The sequence below is a fragment of the Eutrigla gurnardus genome (genome assembly GCF_963514095.1).
Source record: "Eutrigla gurnardus genome assembly, chromosome: 5".
NCBI classification, from domain to species: Eukaryota; Metazoa; Chordata; class Actinopteri; order Perciformes; family Triglidae; genus Eutrigla; species Eutrigla gurnardus.
Window position 1 is genome coordinate 18,529,015 of NC_139919.1, and position 15,523 is coordinate 18,544,537.

Here is a 15,523-nt window from a genome sequence, read left to right on the forward strand (position 1 = left end):
ATGCAGCTACTAGCAGAGAGATCTATTATAAAGCATTTGTTTAGTGTGGTTGTGAGAATGGGAAGGAAGAGAGCATTATAATAACAATAGAAATACATAAAAATGTACCATGACAATAACACACATAATACATGTAATGTATCATGAATATCATATAAAAGTATACTAGAACAGTATTTATATTGTGATATGCATCATTTAATTTAAAAATAGCATTAACATTCAAATCAATTGTAACAAAAATGAGATTGACATGGTATTAATAATACATGGAGAGGGAAATGAAAAATAAATACATCTATATTTATTTTTATATTATTATTATTATTAATATAATTGACAATATAATGATGTATGCCATCATAATGATAATTATATTAATAATGCATGTTTAGTAACATTGTTAATAAATGGGGAATGGATTAATATTAATATTTTAGAGGTATCTCTTATATTTATATTGTGTGAGGGCGGGGCTTAAGGGTTGTATCTGGGGGGGGGGGGCAACTGAGTCACCAGTAGGGGGAGATTCTTGTAGTTTATTGAAGGATGTGTATCTATAATAGACTATATTATAATAACAGATTATAATTAAGCGACCATCTGTGGTTTTGTTGCAGTATTGATTGTTTTTATTTATCAGGATGCCAGTTCCTCTTTCTTTAGAGTTGTATGATGCTGAGAAAATGTCATCTATCTTCAGTTTTAGATGTTCTGGCTCTGTGAGATGTGTTTCCTGTGGGAGGGAGAAACTGGGGATCTTTTTAGCAAGATGATTAGTGATTTTAGAGTGTTCCAGCTGATAAACTTAAGAGATGAGATAAAAATGATGTGGTGGGTTGGTGTTAAGAATCCCCACTGCCAGTCCCCTCCCACAGTCCCCTATGTAGATCAAGGGGGTATTTACATACGCATACATAAGACTTGTTATGCAGAAAAAGCAGGCAGTATAACAATCAACAACAATCAACATGAAATAAAGAAACAAGACGTAGTTACACAAATCTACACAACTATTTGGATGAGTAGTTTATTTTCCTTATTATGTTTCTGTGTGTGTTAATGCCTCTTTAAATGAGGCTGATGGAGGAGTCCCTTTTATTTAAGAATATGTGGCCCGTTCACCCTCGGGTACAGTCGTTCCTCCTAAACGCCGTCCCTCTTCAGCTCCCTTCCCTTCCTCGTAAGGTTTTATTGTGGGTTCATATGTGGTGGGACGGGGTCGGGTTCCGGGTCGGTGTATGCGGTGTGAAGTTAGTTTGTTTACGGTATTTACGACGGTTGCAGGGCGGAGAGCAGGACGTTTCTTTCCGTTGTGTTCTCGGGGATAAACGGGAAATATGAGATGGTCCCTATGCTACGTGTTTGAGTCTCCAGCACAGTCCCAGTCGGCAAGTCCGGCGGATCGAGGGGGGGTCCGGGTTGCTAGGTGTCCGGGTTGCTATGGTAGTAGTCGTCGGTGAGTCCGTCTAGGTCCTTCACTCTGAATAGCGTATTGTCCCGGATGTCTGGATTTAGCGGTTTGTTTTGATGTGTTTTCAGTCAGCAGAGATGTTTGGTGTGATCTAGCAGCAGCGCCCCGCCATGTTGAATTCCAAATCTCGCCCCAGTGGTCTCGCGATACCAGCCCATCAGCGCTCTTGTGCCTTCTCTCTCGGCTTCTCCTCACTCTCACTATAAGCATCCCATATTTAATCTGCAGTTCGCCGTCGAGGTGAACGTTATTGCTTTCTCTGTAGAATTAATATAAAATAAAACAAATATTTAGTAATTTTAATTTTTTAACTTTAACTTTTAATAATAATAATGAGGGAAGCAGTGGAAATAGTATTTTATATAATTATTTTATTGTATTTTTGACATGAAGCCATCTGTCTGCCTGTTTCTAGTCTGCTTTAAAAGTCTGCTTTTTGTTTTCCCGATGTTTTCAAAGTAGACTTAATGTCAATGATAATAAAATATTAATGTAAGTTTCTTGAAAGTCTGAAGATTCTCTGTTTCAAACCATCAAGTGCACCTGTTTTTTTTGGACTGACTGGGAACTCAGCATGTTGCAATTTTATTATTAATTTGTTGTATTGATGTCCTGTATGAAATGTTTCAGCAGTTAAACTAATATGATCATTTTCTAACATTACATCTACAAAATTAACAAACATGGTTAAAGTACAAATACCTTATGTAGAATTTTCAGGTATCTGTAATGTAATTATTGATTGAGTATTTATTTTTCTGACAACTTTTTACTTTTACTCCATTAAACACAGAACCTATAAAGGTCATGCATTCTTCAGATACTCCACTTTTACTACATTTTAACACATGTCTGTACTTTCTCCTTACATTTTCAAAACAGTTACTTAAATTTGAATGCATTTGAGGGGAATTATAGATTTTTCTTATTAATCTTGTAATAAAACAGCCAGTAGAAATGTGTCATGTCTCCCCTCATAGTGATACTTTGTACTTTATACTTTGAGTATATTTTAGAGCCTATACTTTTTCACTTTCACTTGAGACGTTGAATCAGTACTTCAGTACTTTTACATTTTTTAATCTGTACATTTACTTGAGACTACAATGTCTGTGATACAGCAAGCATGAAGAAGCAAAACAGAAACATCACTGTCCAACACTGAGTTATTGCACTGGAAACACAGAGAACAACAAGTTAACCACAGAACCTATAAAGGTCATGCATTCTTCATATAGGGAGGTCCATTTAAATAAATAAATAAAATGCTGTTTGTTGTATAGGTGACATGTAAATGAGGTTTAACTGTGTGTTGTAGTGTAATGAATTTAAAAAAATACACAACACATGAAAATTCTCTCTCTGGCTTGAGAGTTGTTGTTCAACCGTGTAGCTTTTTGACAGTGCGCTTGAGGAATGTTTTAATAAGGTGTCAGTCAGGTTCTGGAGGAACTTGCTGGTTGACATTCTGTTCATAGCTGTCTGCGTTCAGGAAGATTCACACACCCTCCCAAGTCAAACACATCAAGCCACTTCAGAGGCTCGGTGAGCAAAATATTCTGTCTGTGGAGGAACGCTGCCGTCGGTTGTTTGTATCCAGTCCATGACTCTGATGTTTAAACTCGAGCCGGGTGACACATTCTTCCAACAAATTTGCCTACTGCTCATGTAGGCGAACACATCGGCTTTGATCAACCGGTCAATGTCAAGGACGCACTTCCTGGTCGTTTTTGTTAAATCGTCAGGTCAGGTAAGGGAAGCAAGTTACTTAAAATATAACTGTGGTTCTTTATTCACAACAAGTAGATCAATTAAGTTAATCCACTACCGGATGGGTCTAATCTGATCATTTATACTCCTTCGTGTAGTTCTCAGTTATAGTGGCTTACATCAGGTTTTTTCCCAGAAATAGAGCACAATCACTATGCAGTTCATTTCCCTTTATTTAAACATCTGCCGTGCAAATCCATCCAATATATTTCTTATCAAGTAATTTTCTAGCTGACAAAGTGAATTCCTTGAGACATTAATGTTTCTCAGAATGGCTCATGTACTGCTGGAGTAAAATATATGAATACTGAGACGTACAATGTAGCAAAATGAAAGCTTTCCATTACACTTGTGTAAAATGTTTGTACACGTTAAGGGAAACACAAATCCATTTCATTCAAGGGCAGGTCAGCAATGAGTCACGCAGGGCAAATCGAGTGGAAATTGCTTCTGATAAATAAAAGGGGTTAAAGGGATCGCAAAGGAAGGCCAACTGAAAACGTGGACTGCTGCGTCGTCCTTGCAAACATCAAACTGTTTTTGTGTGACTGTAAATAAACAAGAAATATGAAATCTGTTGTTGCTCTGCGGTAAACAACCTCGTCTTCAGTCGCAGCTGACCCATGGAGGACCGAACAGACAGTCCTGTGAAGGTGGAGGAGCATTCTCGCTGTGTCATCCTGACTTACTTCCAGGGTGACACCAACAGCATGGTGGACGCTCACTTCAGCCGCGCTCTCAGCAGAGTCTGCAAGGCCAAGGCCCCGGCAGCGAAGGCAAAGAAAATTCGGAAAACTATTAAGCTGGGTGAGCACATGAAATCAACTGCGTATGACCTACTTGACTACAAACAGGATTCATCCTCACTGCGTGACTTTTCTTTCTATATCCCCCTCAGAGGAAGCCGGCCCCTGTAAGGGGAATGCTGTCGACTGTTACTCGGGGTCACAGGGCCTCCCTCCTGAACGTCTCCTGAACTTCAGCCCAGCGGACGATCACCTCGCCGCGTGGCACTCGTTCCCTGGCAGGGTGGGAGAGGGCCCGGGGCTGCCGTCCGTCCCCTACTCCCTGTCCTCTAATGAGTTGGGTCACACCGGGCAGCAGTACACCACATCCCTGCTCAACCTACTGCATACTGACCGGGGCGTGATGGGAGCGAGCATGGCCTCCAGCTCCAAGCCGGACCTGCATTCCAGCTGGACCGTGCCTGAAGGGTTCAGAGACTCCATGGACCCTCCTGTGGGCTATGAACCTGGTAGGACTACCGCTGCAATATAACATCTTTAATCTTCCAACAATCTATTGATGAGCTTCTGGAGATTTGTGAATGTGCATACTGATGGCCTTCTCACTGAATTCAACCTGTTTTAAGGGAGTTAGATGTTGTGGGGAGGACCTTTTACCAGACAGATTAGATTCCAACAGATCTTTAAACATAGAGACTAAAAGTGAAGCTATTTTGAGCCTCTGCTGCATTTTTGTGTCCCCTTGAGTGAAGTAGAGCCATCACTCACCAAACAAGATGACACTGATCTGCTGTTAGTATTTCATACAAATAATATATATACAGAGGCTGTTAATAGTTACACCCATTTGTTGCAATCATTATGCATGGCCACTTAACTTCAAGTGACACAAAAATAGCAAGTAATAATGTGCCAGGCTTACAAATAAGTAGGATTTTATTCGTCATAACATAGTTAATTAATAATCCTATTTAGATTAATTTAGGAACTATTTGTTGAATCCTTGACTTCTTGTTGCTTCTTATTCTGAGAAATCTAACTGTGTGACAAGGATTAAATTACAGGTATTAGAGTTCATTTTTATTCAGTCAGCGTATTCCGAACCAGTTCATTTACATCCATTAGAGCTGCTTAGAAACCGCTCACATTTTGTCTCCCCCTCCGCCAGGGCGGCGTCTGGACAAGAAGGACTTGTACTGGTATTAAAGAGAGAGAAGCAGAGCAGCAGAGACGAGAACTACGCCACATACTTGCGGCTCTGTAAAGCCGCCATGGCTTTCTGTTCAGCTGTCGGACGTTTCCTCGTAAAACAGGCCTCACCAAGTCCCACCCGCGAGGAGAGACACTGCATCGCTTCCATTCCCTTGTTTATACTTCTGAGAAATTACCTCAGTGCATCAGCATGTGCAAAGTGGAGCCACCTTTCTGACGGGAAACGCTCTCCGACAAACCTGTTCTTCAACTCTGTCACTCCTCCTGTAGATCTCCAAGCACTGTATATTGTATGTCGTTGCTCCTGTTGGATGAAGGGCTTTTTCTTAGTGGCCCTACACCGTTATGGACCAGTATTACAGTAAGTTAAAGTATGAACATTTGTGAGTTTGTAAATATCGATGTTAATATCTACAGTTCACCCTTAAAACTCTTCAGATGCTACGAGAATATGCGATGTATTCAAACGAACAATGACCTAATGACTTGTTTGCTCTCTAACTTGTGTCATGCAATGCACACAAATGTAATCATATGCAATACTGACACATGATGATGCAGTGTACACAATCTTTGATATACAAATACATAAAAACATACGATCAGTGGTGGAAATGAACTCAAGAAGGACTTAAGTGTGACTTTACTTGAGTATTTCCTCTTGATGTTACTTTATAGTTCTACATTTCAGTGAGAAATATTGTATATTTTACTACATTTATCTGACACCTATAGGCCAACACGTTTAAATTAACACAACTAGAGCATTAAATGAGGCTATTACTTACATATTAATGTACCATTAATGATCCAAAAATATATTATTATCCTCTATAATGACTACTTTTACCTTTTTTATACTTTAGGTGTTTAAGTACTTTTTTTTGCTCATACATTTGTACTTAACTAAACTAAAACTTTATATGAAGGACTTTTACTTGTAATTGAGTGTATTTATATTATGGTATGTAAATATCTGTGACGTATGGCAGTGCAACGTGTTGTAATATTTAATAAATACATGAGACAAATAAATAAATGATGCTATGAAGAAATACATATAGTGAAGAGTCACCAAATGCCGATCACACACTGTAACTTGCTCTGCTCTGTTTGTCTTGATTGGTGGACAAAACTTGATGATTACAAATGGCATTATGAAATAAAAGGTTTTTGGGGAAAAACATGGCGTTGGGACTGGGACTAATTGTCCTATAGATGTATTCAATATTGAGCACTTAGATTGATATTTTCCTCCACAAAGTAGCTGAATGGAGCTCTGCTGCTGTGCGAAGTCAAAAGAGCAAATCCATTAGAGGTGCTGTACATTACAGTGCCATTCAGATGGCGGATTAACAACAACAGGAAGTGTGACTCTACAGAGTCTACAGGCTGCTTTTTGACAACTTCATTTCGTCGGCTGCATTCACCTGTTTGTTTCTCTTCACACCTCGAGTCTGGCTTGGTCAGTAAAAGGAACTTCGCTTGAGTTCTTTGTGAGGAGGGTTATTAAAGTTTCACATCTTGATGACACTTTTTCAAAGGTGTTAAAAGCGGAAGTGAACAAGACGAGCAAGACGTTTATGTCAGTTTCAGAAAAGAGGAAGCTTTGAAAGACAAATAGGTCCTGATCTAAAGCCGGATCTAGAAGGACACTGGTTATTTCTTTAGAACTTTATGCGATGTATACATTTGAACGGAACTATTCAGCCTTAAACCTGCGCCTCTCTGAATTGTTTGATGAGTCTTGGAAACTGTGAGGACATTTTCCTGACAAAATCGTGAATCTCAAAATATCTTAAAAGATGGGTGTTAAGGAGGTCAAACTTTAAAGATAGCTAGCAAACATTCTATCTATTCTTCTTCTTCTTCTTCTTCTTCTTCTTCTTCTTCTTCTTCTTCTTCTTCTTCTTCTAATCCCTTTTGTAAACCAGAATAAGCCATTATCAGTATTATGTATATGTTAGTATGTATTTGTATTGATTATAGGATTATAGTTTGGATGTTTGTGTATTAAAGTTAGTGGTCAGCAGTGTAAGGCTGTCAGGGTTTCTATATGCCCATGTTGGAGAACAAAGTGGCAGTGTATCCAGTAAAGGATGCAGTGGCCCCATTAATACATTAATATATGGGAATATAATGGTTAAAATGATTAACCGTTGGATAAATGATTGAATTAATTAATCTTGGCAAGATATATATATATATATATACAGTATGTACCATTTTCGCTGCATTGTATTTGGTTGTGGACCAGGTGGTAGATGCGTTAATGAGTAGATGTTGTGCAAATCCAGCTTGCCATAGGATGTCAATATGTGGTCTATTTATAGACTGGGCAGGCATCCGATGCTCATTGGAAAGAACGTGTGTGGTTGACTCACATTCGTTGGGAATATAAAAACTTGTGTCCATGTTTACAAATGAATAGATTCAATTTCATGACTATTTCTCAAACATCGAGCATGTTAGCACGCTGATGTTAGCCTTTAGATCCTGACATTGTCCTTAACGCCGTGAGAGCTGGGTAGACGATGTGCACAACGCTGTGATAAATGCAACAAACACACGGGGTTTAATATCTCGATAGGTGTTACATATCCCTCTTTTCTAAGCGTACACGTCTGTTGCTTAACAGTGATGTCCTTGAACACAGAAATGATAACATGCAATTATAAAAACCATTCAGCTGATGTTTTACAGGCTTTTCATGCTTCTATTATTCTGAGAAAACACTGCAGAATAATAGGGTGCATATACATGATAGCAGCAACTAGACCAGGGTCCAGGTAATGTTTCTATTTAAATGGTAATTGGTCATTTGGCCGCACTGGAAAGTTATTAAAGATGGTCTTTAAAACTCTGTGATCATTAAGACACTATAATTAACTGTCCTTGAAAAAGGTTTGTTTTCCGGCTGAATACTGGATCAATGTCTTCCTGAGGCTTTTCAGAGCCAACTCAAACAATATAATATATGCTTGACAAAACAATCCAGAGATATAATCTCACTCAGCGGCTGCACTTTGTAGGCATTCAACTGCTATCCCTCTGAAATGATATGGTTCTTCTTATTATTATTCATTTATCTCTCCACTCTCTAAACTTTACTTTGGTATCAGCCAATATCTCTCTATTGATCTGCTCTGTATGTCTGAAAAATGTTCATTTTATCGTTGCACAAAAATAGCTGAAGGGCAAGGGGAGGAAATCACAGTGAGGCGCATTTTTGTTGTGGAAGATTAGTAGTGGTGATATGCAAAAGACTCATGAATGTTTTTCATATCTTGTTTTCCAAACAACTTTGCTGGATCTTGTTCTTTAATCGATAGTCAGCCCGATGAGTGTATTCTGTTAGGAACGTAGAGGGAACCAGTCACACAGAAACCATAATCCCTTCTCCACACTGGTGTCAGCCATAATCAGACTGATCTGAGGCCCATATGGAGGGGAGAAGATGATGCCTGCATTGATGACTGCCCATTGAGCTTCCACTAAGCCAGGGATGCTGGTTCCAGAGTGAGAAGAGGTATTAAGTGTTTATGGTCTTTCCATGTGGGTTCCGGCTGACACCAGGGACTAGTTGAGATTTACAGATATCTCCCCCCGCGACGACACGGTCGACTGACGTCAGTCCCCTGCAGCCATGCATCCGTTGGAATTGTTGGATTTCACATGAATGTATTTTGTCTTTACAGTAACAAACTTGAACTGAGCGATGTCTAGAGGAAAGCATAAAGTGTGGTGTGTGGTGTGTGCTGGGTCAGATAAAAGGCAAGGAAACAGAGGAAACACATTGATTTAATGTGCTATCAATGTTTGTTTCCTTTCATTTGGGTCCAGTTTCATTTCCGTTTTGATGGAAATAATAAAACTTTTGCTTAGGCATCAAAGGGGCATACTGGTGTTTCCATTTACTACAACTTTCTTACAGCCAAACTTTTCAATGCATAGTGTTTTATATTTTTCATGATGTTTGTTTCTGCACTTACAGACGTCCATAGGTTTCCATTCGCTTCACTGTGGTATATAAATGCAGATTTGTAACTTGCTTGAGTCAACTGATCCATCTATTGTGTCTTATTGAGCCGGATATGTAGATTACTTCACATCATCAGCATGAAGCGTAACTGAACTGAACATAGACTTTAAATGCTAATATATCCCAAGTGAGCATCATCACAACACAGAAGTTTAAACTAGTGTCCTTAAAGACTATTAGATAAAACTTGAATGGTCCTTTACTGTTTTTGTAGAACTTGTTAATTCCTTAAGAGGCTGTGCAGAAAAGAAACAGGTGTGTCTTTGGTGACCTACTTTGTGCTCAATTGAGCCGTGTGCAGCTATATACACAGCAGGAACAGTCTGGCACAGAAAGCATCAGCGAATACAAAAGCAAAGCTTAGAAAATCATGCAACCAAAGTTTGCTTTTCTGGAGCGGAACGGCCTGACTAATTGTCTCCAGACTGGAAAATGATCATTTCATATTTGGACAATCGCTTAAGCTGGCCTATATCTTGAATGGAAAATCCTAAAAGCCGCTCCGCGCACCACCTTGAAAGGCATTTGCTGCTGGAAAGCAACACATTTGGGGGGGATTTACTGTATTTACACAGGCCACTGTGATCAGAAGGACTTGGAGAGCTTCTGAGAAAGAAAAAGAAAGAAAGACAAACAGTGAGTGTTTGTGCATGGCAGAGAGAAGGGTGGGTGGGTGGCTTACTTGCATACATCATCAGGGTGCAGGTATAAAGAGTGCACAGGGCATCAACTCTCTTCATACTCCCATAACTGATGTGGTGGCCCTGTAGTGACTCTCTATCTCTCTCTCTGTTAATTCTCTCCAGCCCTCTGCTCGTCTCACTCACTGCTATGGTCGTCCACACACGCGGTTGGAACTTCAGCACCACAGACAGCTCCCTGTCCAGCTCCAGCCTCGGCGCCGTCGCCACCCTGCGGGACTCCCCGGCGTCCCAGAGCCCCGGCGGGCTGAGCCGGAGCGGCCACACCGCGGTGGCAGTATGCCTCGGCTTCATTTTGGTGGCGGGAATCCTCAACAACTTCGTCGCCCTCCTCATCTTCGCCAAGTTCCGCTCGCTCTGGACGCCCATCAACGTCATCCTGTTGAACATCAGCCTGAGCGACATCCTCGTGTGCGTCTTCGGCACACCGTTCAGCTTCGCTGCGAGTTTGCACGGGAGGTGGCTCATCGGAGAGCACGGCTGCAAGTGGTACGGCTTCGCCAACTCCCTCTTCGGTGAGTGGGATCGGTGCAACTTTGTGTCCGGCGACTTTTTTTTTTTTTTTATGTAGAAAGTTTAAAAAAAAGGAAAAAAGTGTGTTTATTTTGCCCGTATGCAACTCATACCATGTCACCATAAATCATAACTTCCTAGAGGCTCGCCATATCATTCAAAAAGTAGCCTACTGCACAGGGAGTCATTTATTGTGCTCACCTTTCTTGTTCATTTGTCCTAAACAGCCAACAGCCGTATTACTTATTAGTTATTATATTAGTAAATCATCATTTTAAGGGCATGTAATGTCTTCTCATGTTCTTATCTTTCGCCTCCAGCCACCATTTAAATCAATTCTTTTTAAATGTGAATCTAAAATATAAAGAATATGATGTCTGAAAAAACATTTGGTCAATTTGGAATATATATATTGAATTTAGGGTATTTTTTATTGGGGGGGGGGGGGGGGGGGGGTGTCCCATTTAAACTTTTCTTTCTCCATGAAGAAGGAAGAAACCATTTCACACAGCTCAGCTGAACTGCAGTTCAAAGAGCTGTTATTCAGTAATGCCTGTCTCTCCTTCTCTGCTGTCGTGAACATATAACAAAAAAGTGTTTCCATTAGGAATAACATTACAGAGTCTCTTGTTTTTGACAAACAGTACCTACCTTCAAATTTAAAAAGAAACTTTAACAATGGATTCATTCGTTTCCGTTTCATTCAATTCAATCATAATCATTTGGTGAGAATTGTTTTTTGAAAAAGGTGAGGAACTATTTCTCACGTTACAGCGGGTTGGGTTAGATCCTCAACCATGAGTTGTATTCCGACAACTTACTGTTCTGTTCTGTCTTGGCCTCTCTTGATCTTTAAGGCATCGTGTCCCTGGTGTCCCTGTCTGTCCTGTCCTACGAGCGCCAATCCACCGTGCTGCGTTCCACCCAGGTCGACCTCTCAGACTTCAGGAAGGCCTGGCTCTGTGTCGGAGGCTCCTGGCTCTATTCCCTGCTATGGACCTTGCCGCCCTTCCTGGGTTGGAGCAGCTATGGGCCGGAGGGGCCCGGGACCTCCTGCTCCGTCCAGTGGCACCTCCGCTCGCCCAGCAGCGTCTCGTATGTCCTGTGCCTCTTCATCTTCTGCCTGCTGCTACCCCTGCTGCTCATGGTCTACTCTTATGGCCGAATCCTAGTGGCAATCAGGAGGGTGAGTGAGTTCATACTGTTGTTACACAAAAATGTGAATAATGTGATTCATACATTCACAGACAAAGAATATGAATTGAAAGAGTTCAGACAATTGTTCTTTCCATTGTGTTTTAGGGACAAAAATATACATGAAAGCAGGGTAATGATAGAGCACAAAACGTGGAATGTAAAACATGTAAAGGGCTTTTATTTGTCTATTTGTCATTATGCATTTCTCATTCCTTGGTACGTGGGAAGGAACACCCTTCACTGAATAGCAGCTCAGAGTTTAAAGTGTCATTCTTAGGAAAATGGTGCGTATTTCAATTATTTCTCTCGTGCTTTCCCCACATTTTCAGAGAAAATCCACCCATTAGAATTCATGTGATCAGTGGTCCCTCTTCTTCTGCAACATAACGATGCCACAGAAACCGTCACCGCTTACATCACCTTCAGGAACAATTCCCAGACAACAAACAATGCAAACATGTACAAACGTTCAGTGCAAAGCACAGGTCGCATGCATAAGCATCGTCATTTTCTCAGGATAAAGTGCTCAAAGTGCCACCTTTCACCAAGTCCATCTGCGGTGGAGCCTTAATAGCTCTGCTAAAGTGGGCTCTTAGGCTATTAAAGGTGTTCTCAGGACATATGAACGTGGCTCAGAGGTTGAGTGATCGGTGTCAGACTTGCATTAACCCTCGCTGTTGTGTTTTTGAGGTCATTTCAAGGAACATCAAACCAGATAATCCTAGAATAATCCTCCTGTGTTTACAAACTAACAATCAATTTATCCAGCGGGAGAGGGAATGAGGGCAATGTCTTCGGCACATTCGAGCTGCGTTCTTGGCTGGCTGTGTTCTTGGATGAGCGATGATCCCCCCCTTGGTTGTCAGTGACTCACCGTCACCCTGGTGGGGTCTTACATAAACCTGCCACAAATAATTGACAAATTAGGGCTCCCAATTGGTGTAGGACCCCTCCGTGCACGCCACGGCTACTACTCCTATCAATGAATCACCCTAGAAGGTATTTTTAGATCGGGGAAGGAAGCCGTTACTATTGGATACCTGCTATTGTATAAGCTCTATGGGCTTTTTTTCTTTTTTTTTAACTCTGTGCACCCACGGGAATCAGAGAGCTTTGCAGACTTGATTACTGTACCGGTGAATGGGGGGCTCAGCCACACACCCGTCTCCCTACGACTGCGAGACCCGCCTTAGGCTATTCCTAGAAACTGAGCAATCAGTCTGTGTAGCCACTGCTTGCTTCCCCGAGGTGGCTGAAAGTGACACATCTGAGGGAGAGATGACGTTTATATCAACAGCGTCAGCGTGGTTCAAGGTTGTGCTTTTTCTTCCTCCCCCTCTGCATCACAGCACCACATTTAGAACCAATTCATGACACTGTTTATAAAGCACGCACCCTTTTTGAGATTTACTGATCCATAATTGTGTCACTTGATGTATTTCAAAACAAACATTTTATTCATTTATTTCCAGTTCGAGCACAATTCCATTACACTCCGAAGTTTTATTGGTTCATATCTTATGCGAAGAGAAATGAGACTATGCGTTACGTTTGGCTGGTGTGATTCTTCTGTGATGCTTCTCAGATTTATTATGTCGACGATATTCCAAACGTAACACAAGTTCAGCCATCCAGAAATGATTGCTAATTGAACATTGTCAGGATACATATTACATGGCAGAGGAGCGGGGAGACGGGGCAGCAGGGGTTGTGACCTAATGCCACGCAGGGTGAAGTGTAATGGAGTGTGTGAGCGATGTGCAGTAATTTGACAGTCCTGTCCTTCACCAGCCCGACGTGCTCACGTATTTATGAAGCCCTGTGATGCTTCATAAATACCCCCGTGGTAATTACACACGACTGTGACCACAGGGGTATGAAATCAATACCGCGGAGGTGACAGTCACACATGACATGCTGCTGTAACCACTTGGCTCATGATATGTGGGCTAATTTTAGCACCTCGGTACATCAGGAGAAACCGGCAGGACACATGTAATGAAGCATAAAGTAGCACTTTGATATGAATATGTATATGGTTACTCTAACGTGAACCTTGTTGAGTCGTAGACGTCGGATCTGTTCTACTGATCAACCAGTCATTATCAAGTTTTACTAGTTTTAAGTGTCAACCCTCATTTTGACAACATTTAATAAAAAGTGCAGAAAGAAAAAAGTAAAAATGAGATGAAGCCCTCATAGATATCAAAGGAGTGCTCCATTGATTTTATACATATAACATTTCACATTGCTCTGATGGGTAAAGCTTTACTTTTTCATAAAAAAATCAACAATCTCAGTGAAGAGCAGTGCTGTCTATCTCCTCCTTTCGGCCGATTCTTTCTTCTGAGTGTCCCAGCGTTTGATCCATGAGGGAGGGGGAGGAGTTTCTGTCTTTTCCTTTCATACTACCACTGGATGGTGCCATAAAAGACAAGTTCAATCAAAATAAAAACAGAAATGCATGCGGGAGAGGCATGAAAAACCTACCCTATCTACCTTTTCTCCTGGCTCCACATACCTTAGACCCCATCCGTGTTGTAAATGACACAACATGATCCATGCCTTTTCTTTAACTACAGTATTTAAGTCAAATTATTGTCACAACCGGGTTTAACCTCTGCATCTCCCTCCTCCTCCTCCAGGTGGGTAAGATCAACCTGCTGGTAGCTCAGCGCAGAGAGCAGCACATTTTGGTCATGGTGCTGTCCATGGTGTCCTGCTACATGCTCTGCTGGATGCCCTACGGCGTCATGGCGCTGATGGCCACCTTCGGCAGGGCGGGACAGATCACTCCCATAGCCAGCGTGGTCCCCTCCGTCCTGGCCAAGTTCAGCACCGTCATCAACCCGGTCATCTACGTGTTCTTCAACAACCAGGTGAGGGGGTTAGGGGAGAACCAGGTCCCAGAATGTGCCGTCTCCATTGTATTTGTACAAGTGCATACTGCTACTCAGCTGTATTTGAATATGAAGCAGGGAGGGAAATAGAGTGGCAGTAGTTCATCCACAGGCGCCTCTGTGACACTGAGGATGCGGTTCAGTCTCAGTAATTGTTATCACTCTCAGTGTCTCTTCAATACCACTTCCCCGGTTCTAGATGCAGCTCAGGAGATGGTCTGTTCCCTCCTGTTGTATATGGGCCACATGTTGTTAAATGTTGAGTATGCTTACTGATTTGTAGACTGATTATATTGAAATGTAACTTTTATGTCCAATTCTTTTCAAAGCAAATGAATCCCAATTTTGTGTTGAAGTATTTTGTCCTGACACTCACCGTGCTTCCTGGATATGACTGTAGACCTTTTGTATTTTTCCACAGTTTTATAGATGCTTTGTGGCCTTATTGAAGTGCAGAGTCGAACCCCAGTGCGTTCACGACGAGGAGCACCCGACTCCAAGAACACGGTTCTTCGGTTTCTTCTCCGTCCAAAGACAAACCTCCCTCAGTTCTTCACAGCGGCAGATCCTCAGAGGCTCCAAGAGCCGGCACAATGACCACCACACTCTGGTTGTCCACTACACTCCATGAATCGACCCTTTGACCCGACAGACTGCCGAATCTAAAGCAAATGTTTGTTCTTCTGAGTCGTGCAACTAAAAGACACACATCTCACCCTGCTGTTGATTTTACAAGAGAAGATGAATGTCGGTGCCATGTCGTGCTTTAATGCATATTTTATTTGGTCGACCTTGGATACAGTGTATGCAAGTGCCAATGTTCATGTTTTCAATGAATGTTCTGGAAATACATGTGTTTGCTGCAGGTTTGAGGGAGTTAAGTGTTTTTTTTTTTATTATTATTATTATTTTGATACAATAAACAACCACAGCAAACAGGAGTATTGAATCCAATACTGACACAAGAA

General features: G+C 41.4%; 2 protein-coding genes across 2 annotated transcripts; both read left to right on the forward strand.

Moving 5' to 3' along the window:
- Positions 1 to 2,996: 2,996 nt before the first annotated feature.
- vgll1 (vestigial like family member 1) lies at positions 2,997 to 6,380 on the forward strand. The gene is made up of 4 exons (XM_084009522.1): positions 2,997 to 3,224; positions 3,855 to 4,051; positions 4,143 to 4,499; positions 5,159 to 6,380. Exons 2-4 carry the CDS (start codon positions 3,868 to 3,870, stop codon positions 5,194 to 5,196), a joined length of 579 nt encoding a protein of 192 aa, XP_083865648.1. The 5' UTR covers positions 2,997 to 3,224; positions 3,855 to 3,867; the 3' UTR covers positions 5,197 to 6,380.
- A 3,695-nt stretch (positions 6,381 to 10,075) lies between these two features.
- tmtops3a (teleost multiple tissue opsin 3a) lies at positions 10,076 to 15,477 on the forward strand (the record flags this gene model as incomplete). The annotated part of the gene is made up of 4 exons (XM_084009979.1): positions 10,076 to 10,460; positions 11,316 to 11,644; positions 14,301 to 14,534; positions 14,977 to 15,477. 4 exons carry the CDS (start codon positions 10,076 to 10,078, stop codon positions 15,184 to 15,186), a joined length of 1,158 nt encoding a protein of 385 aa, XP_083866105.1. The 3' UTR covers positions 15,187 to 15,477.
- Positions 15,478 to 15,523: the final 46 nt, after the last annotated feature.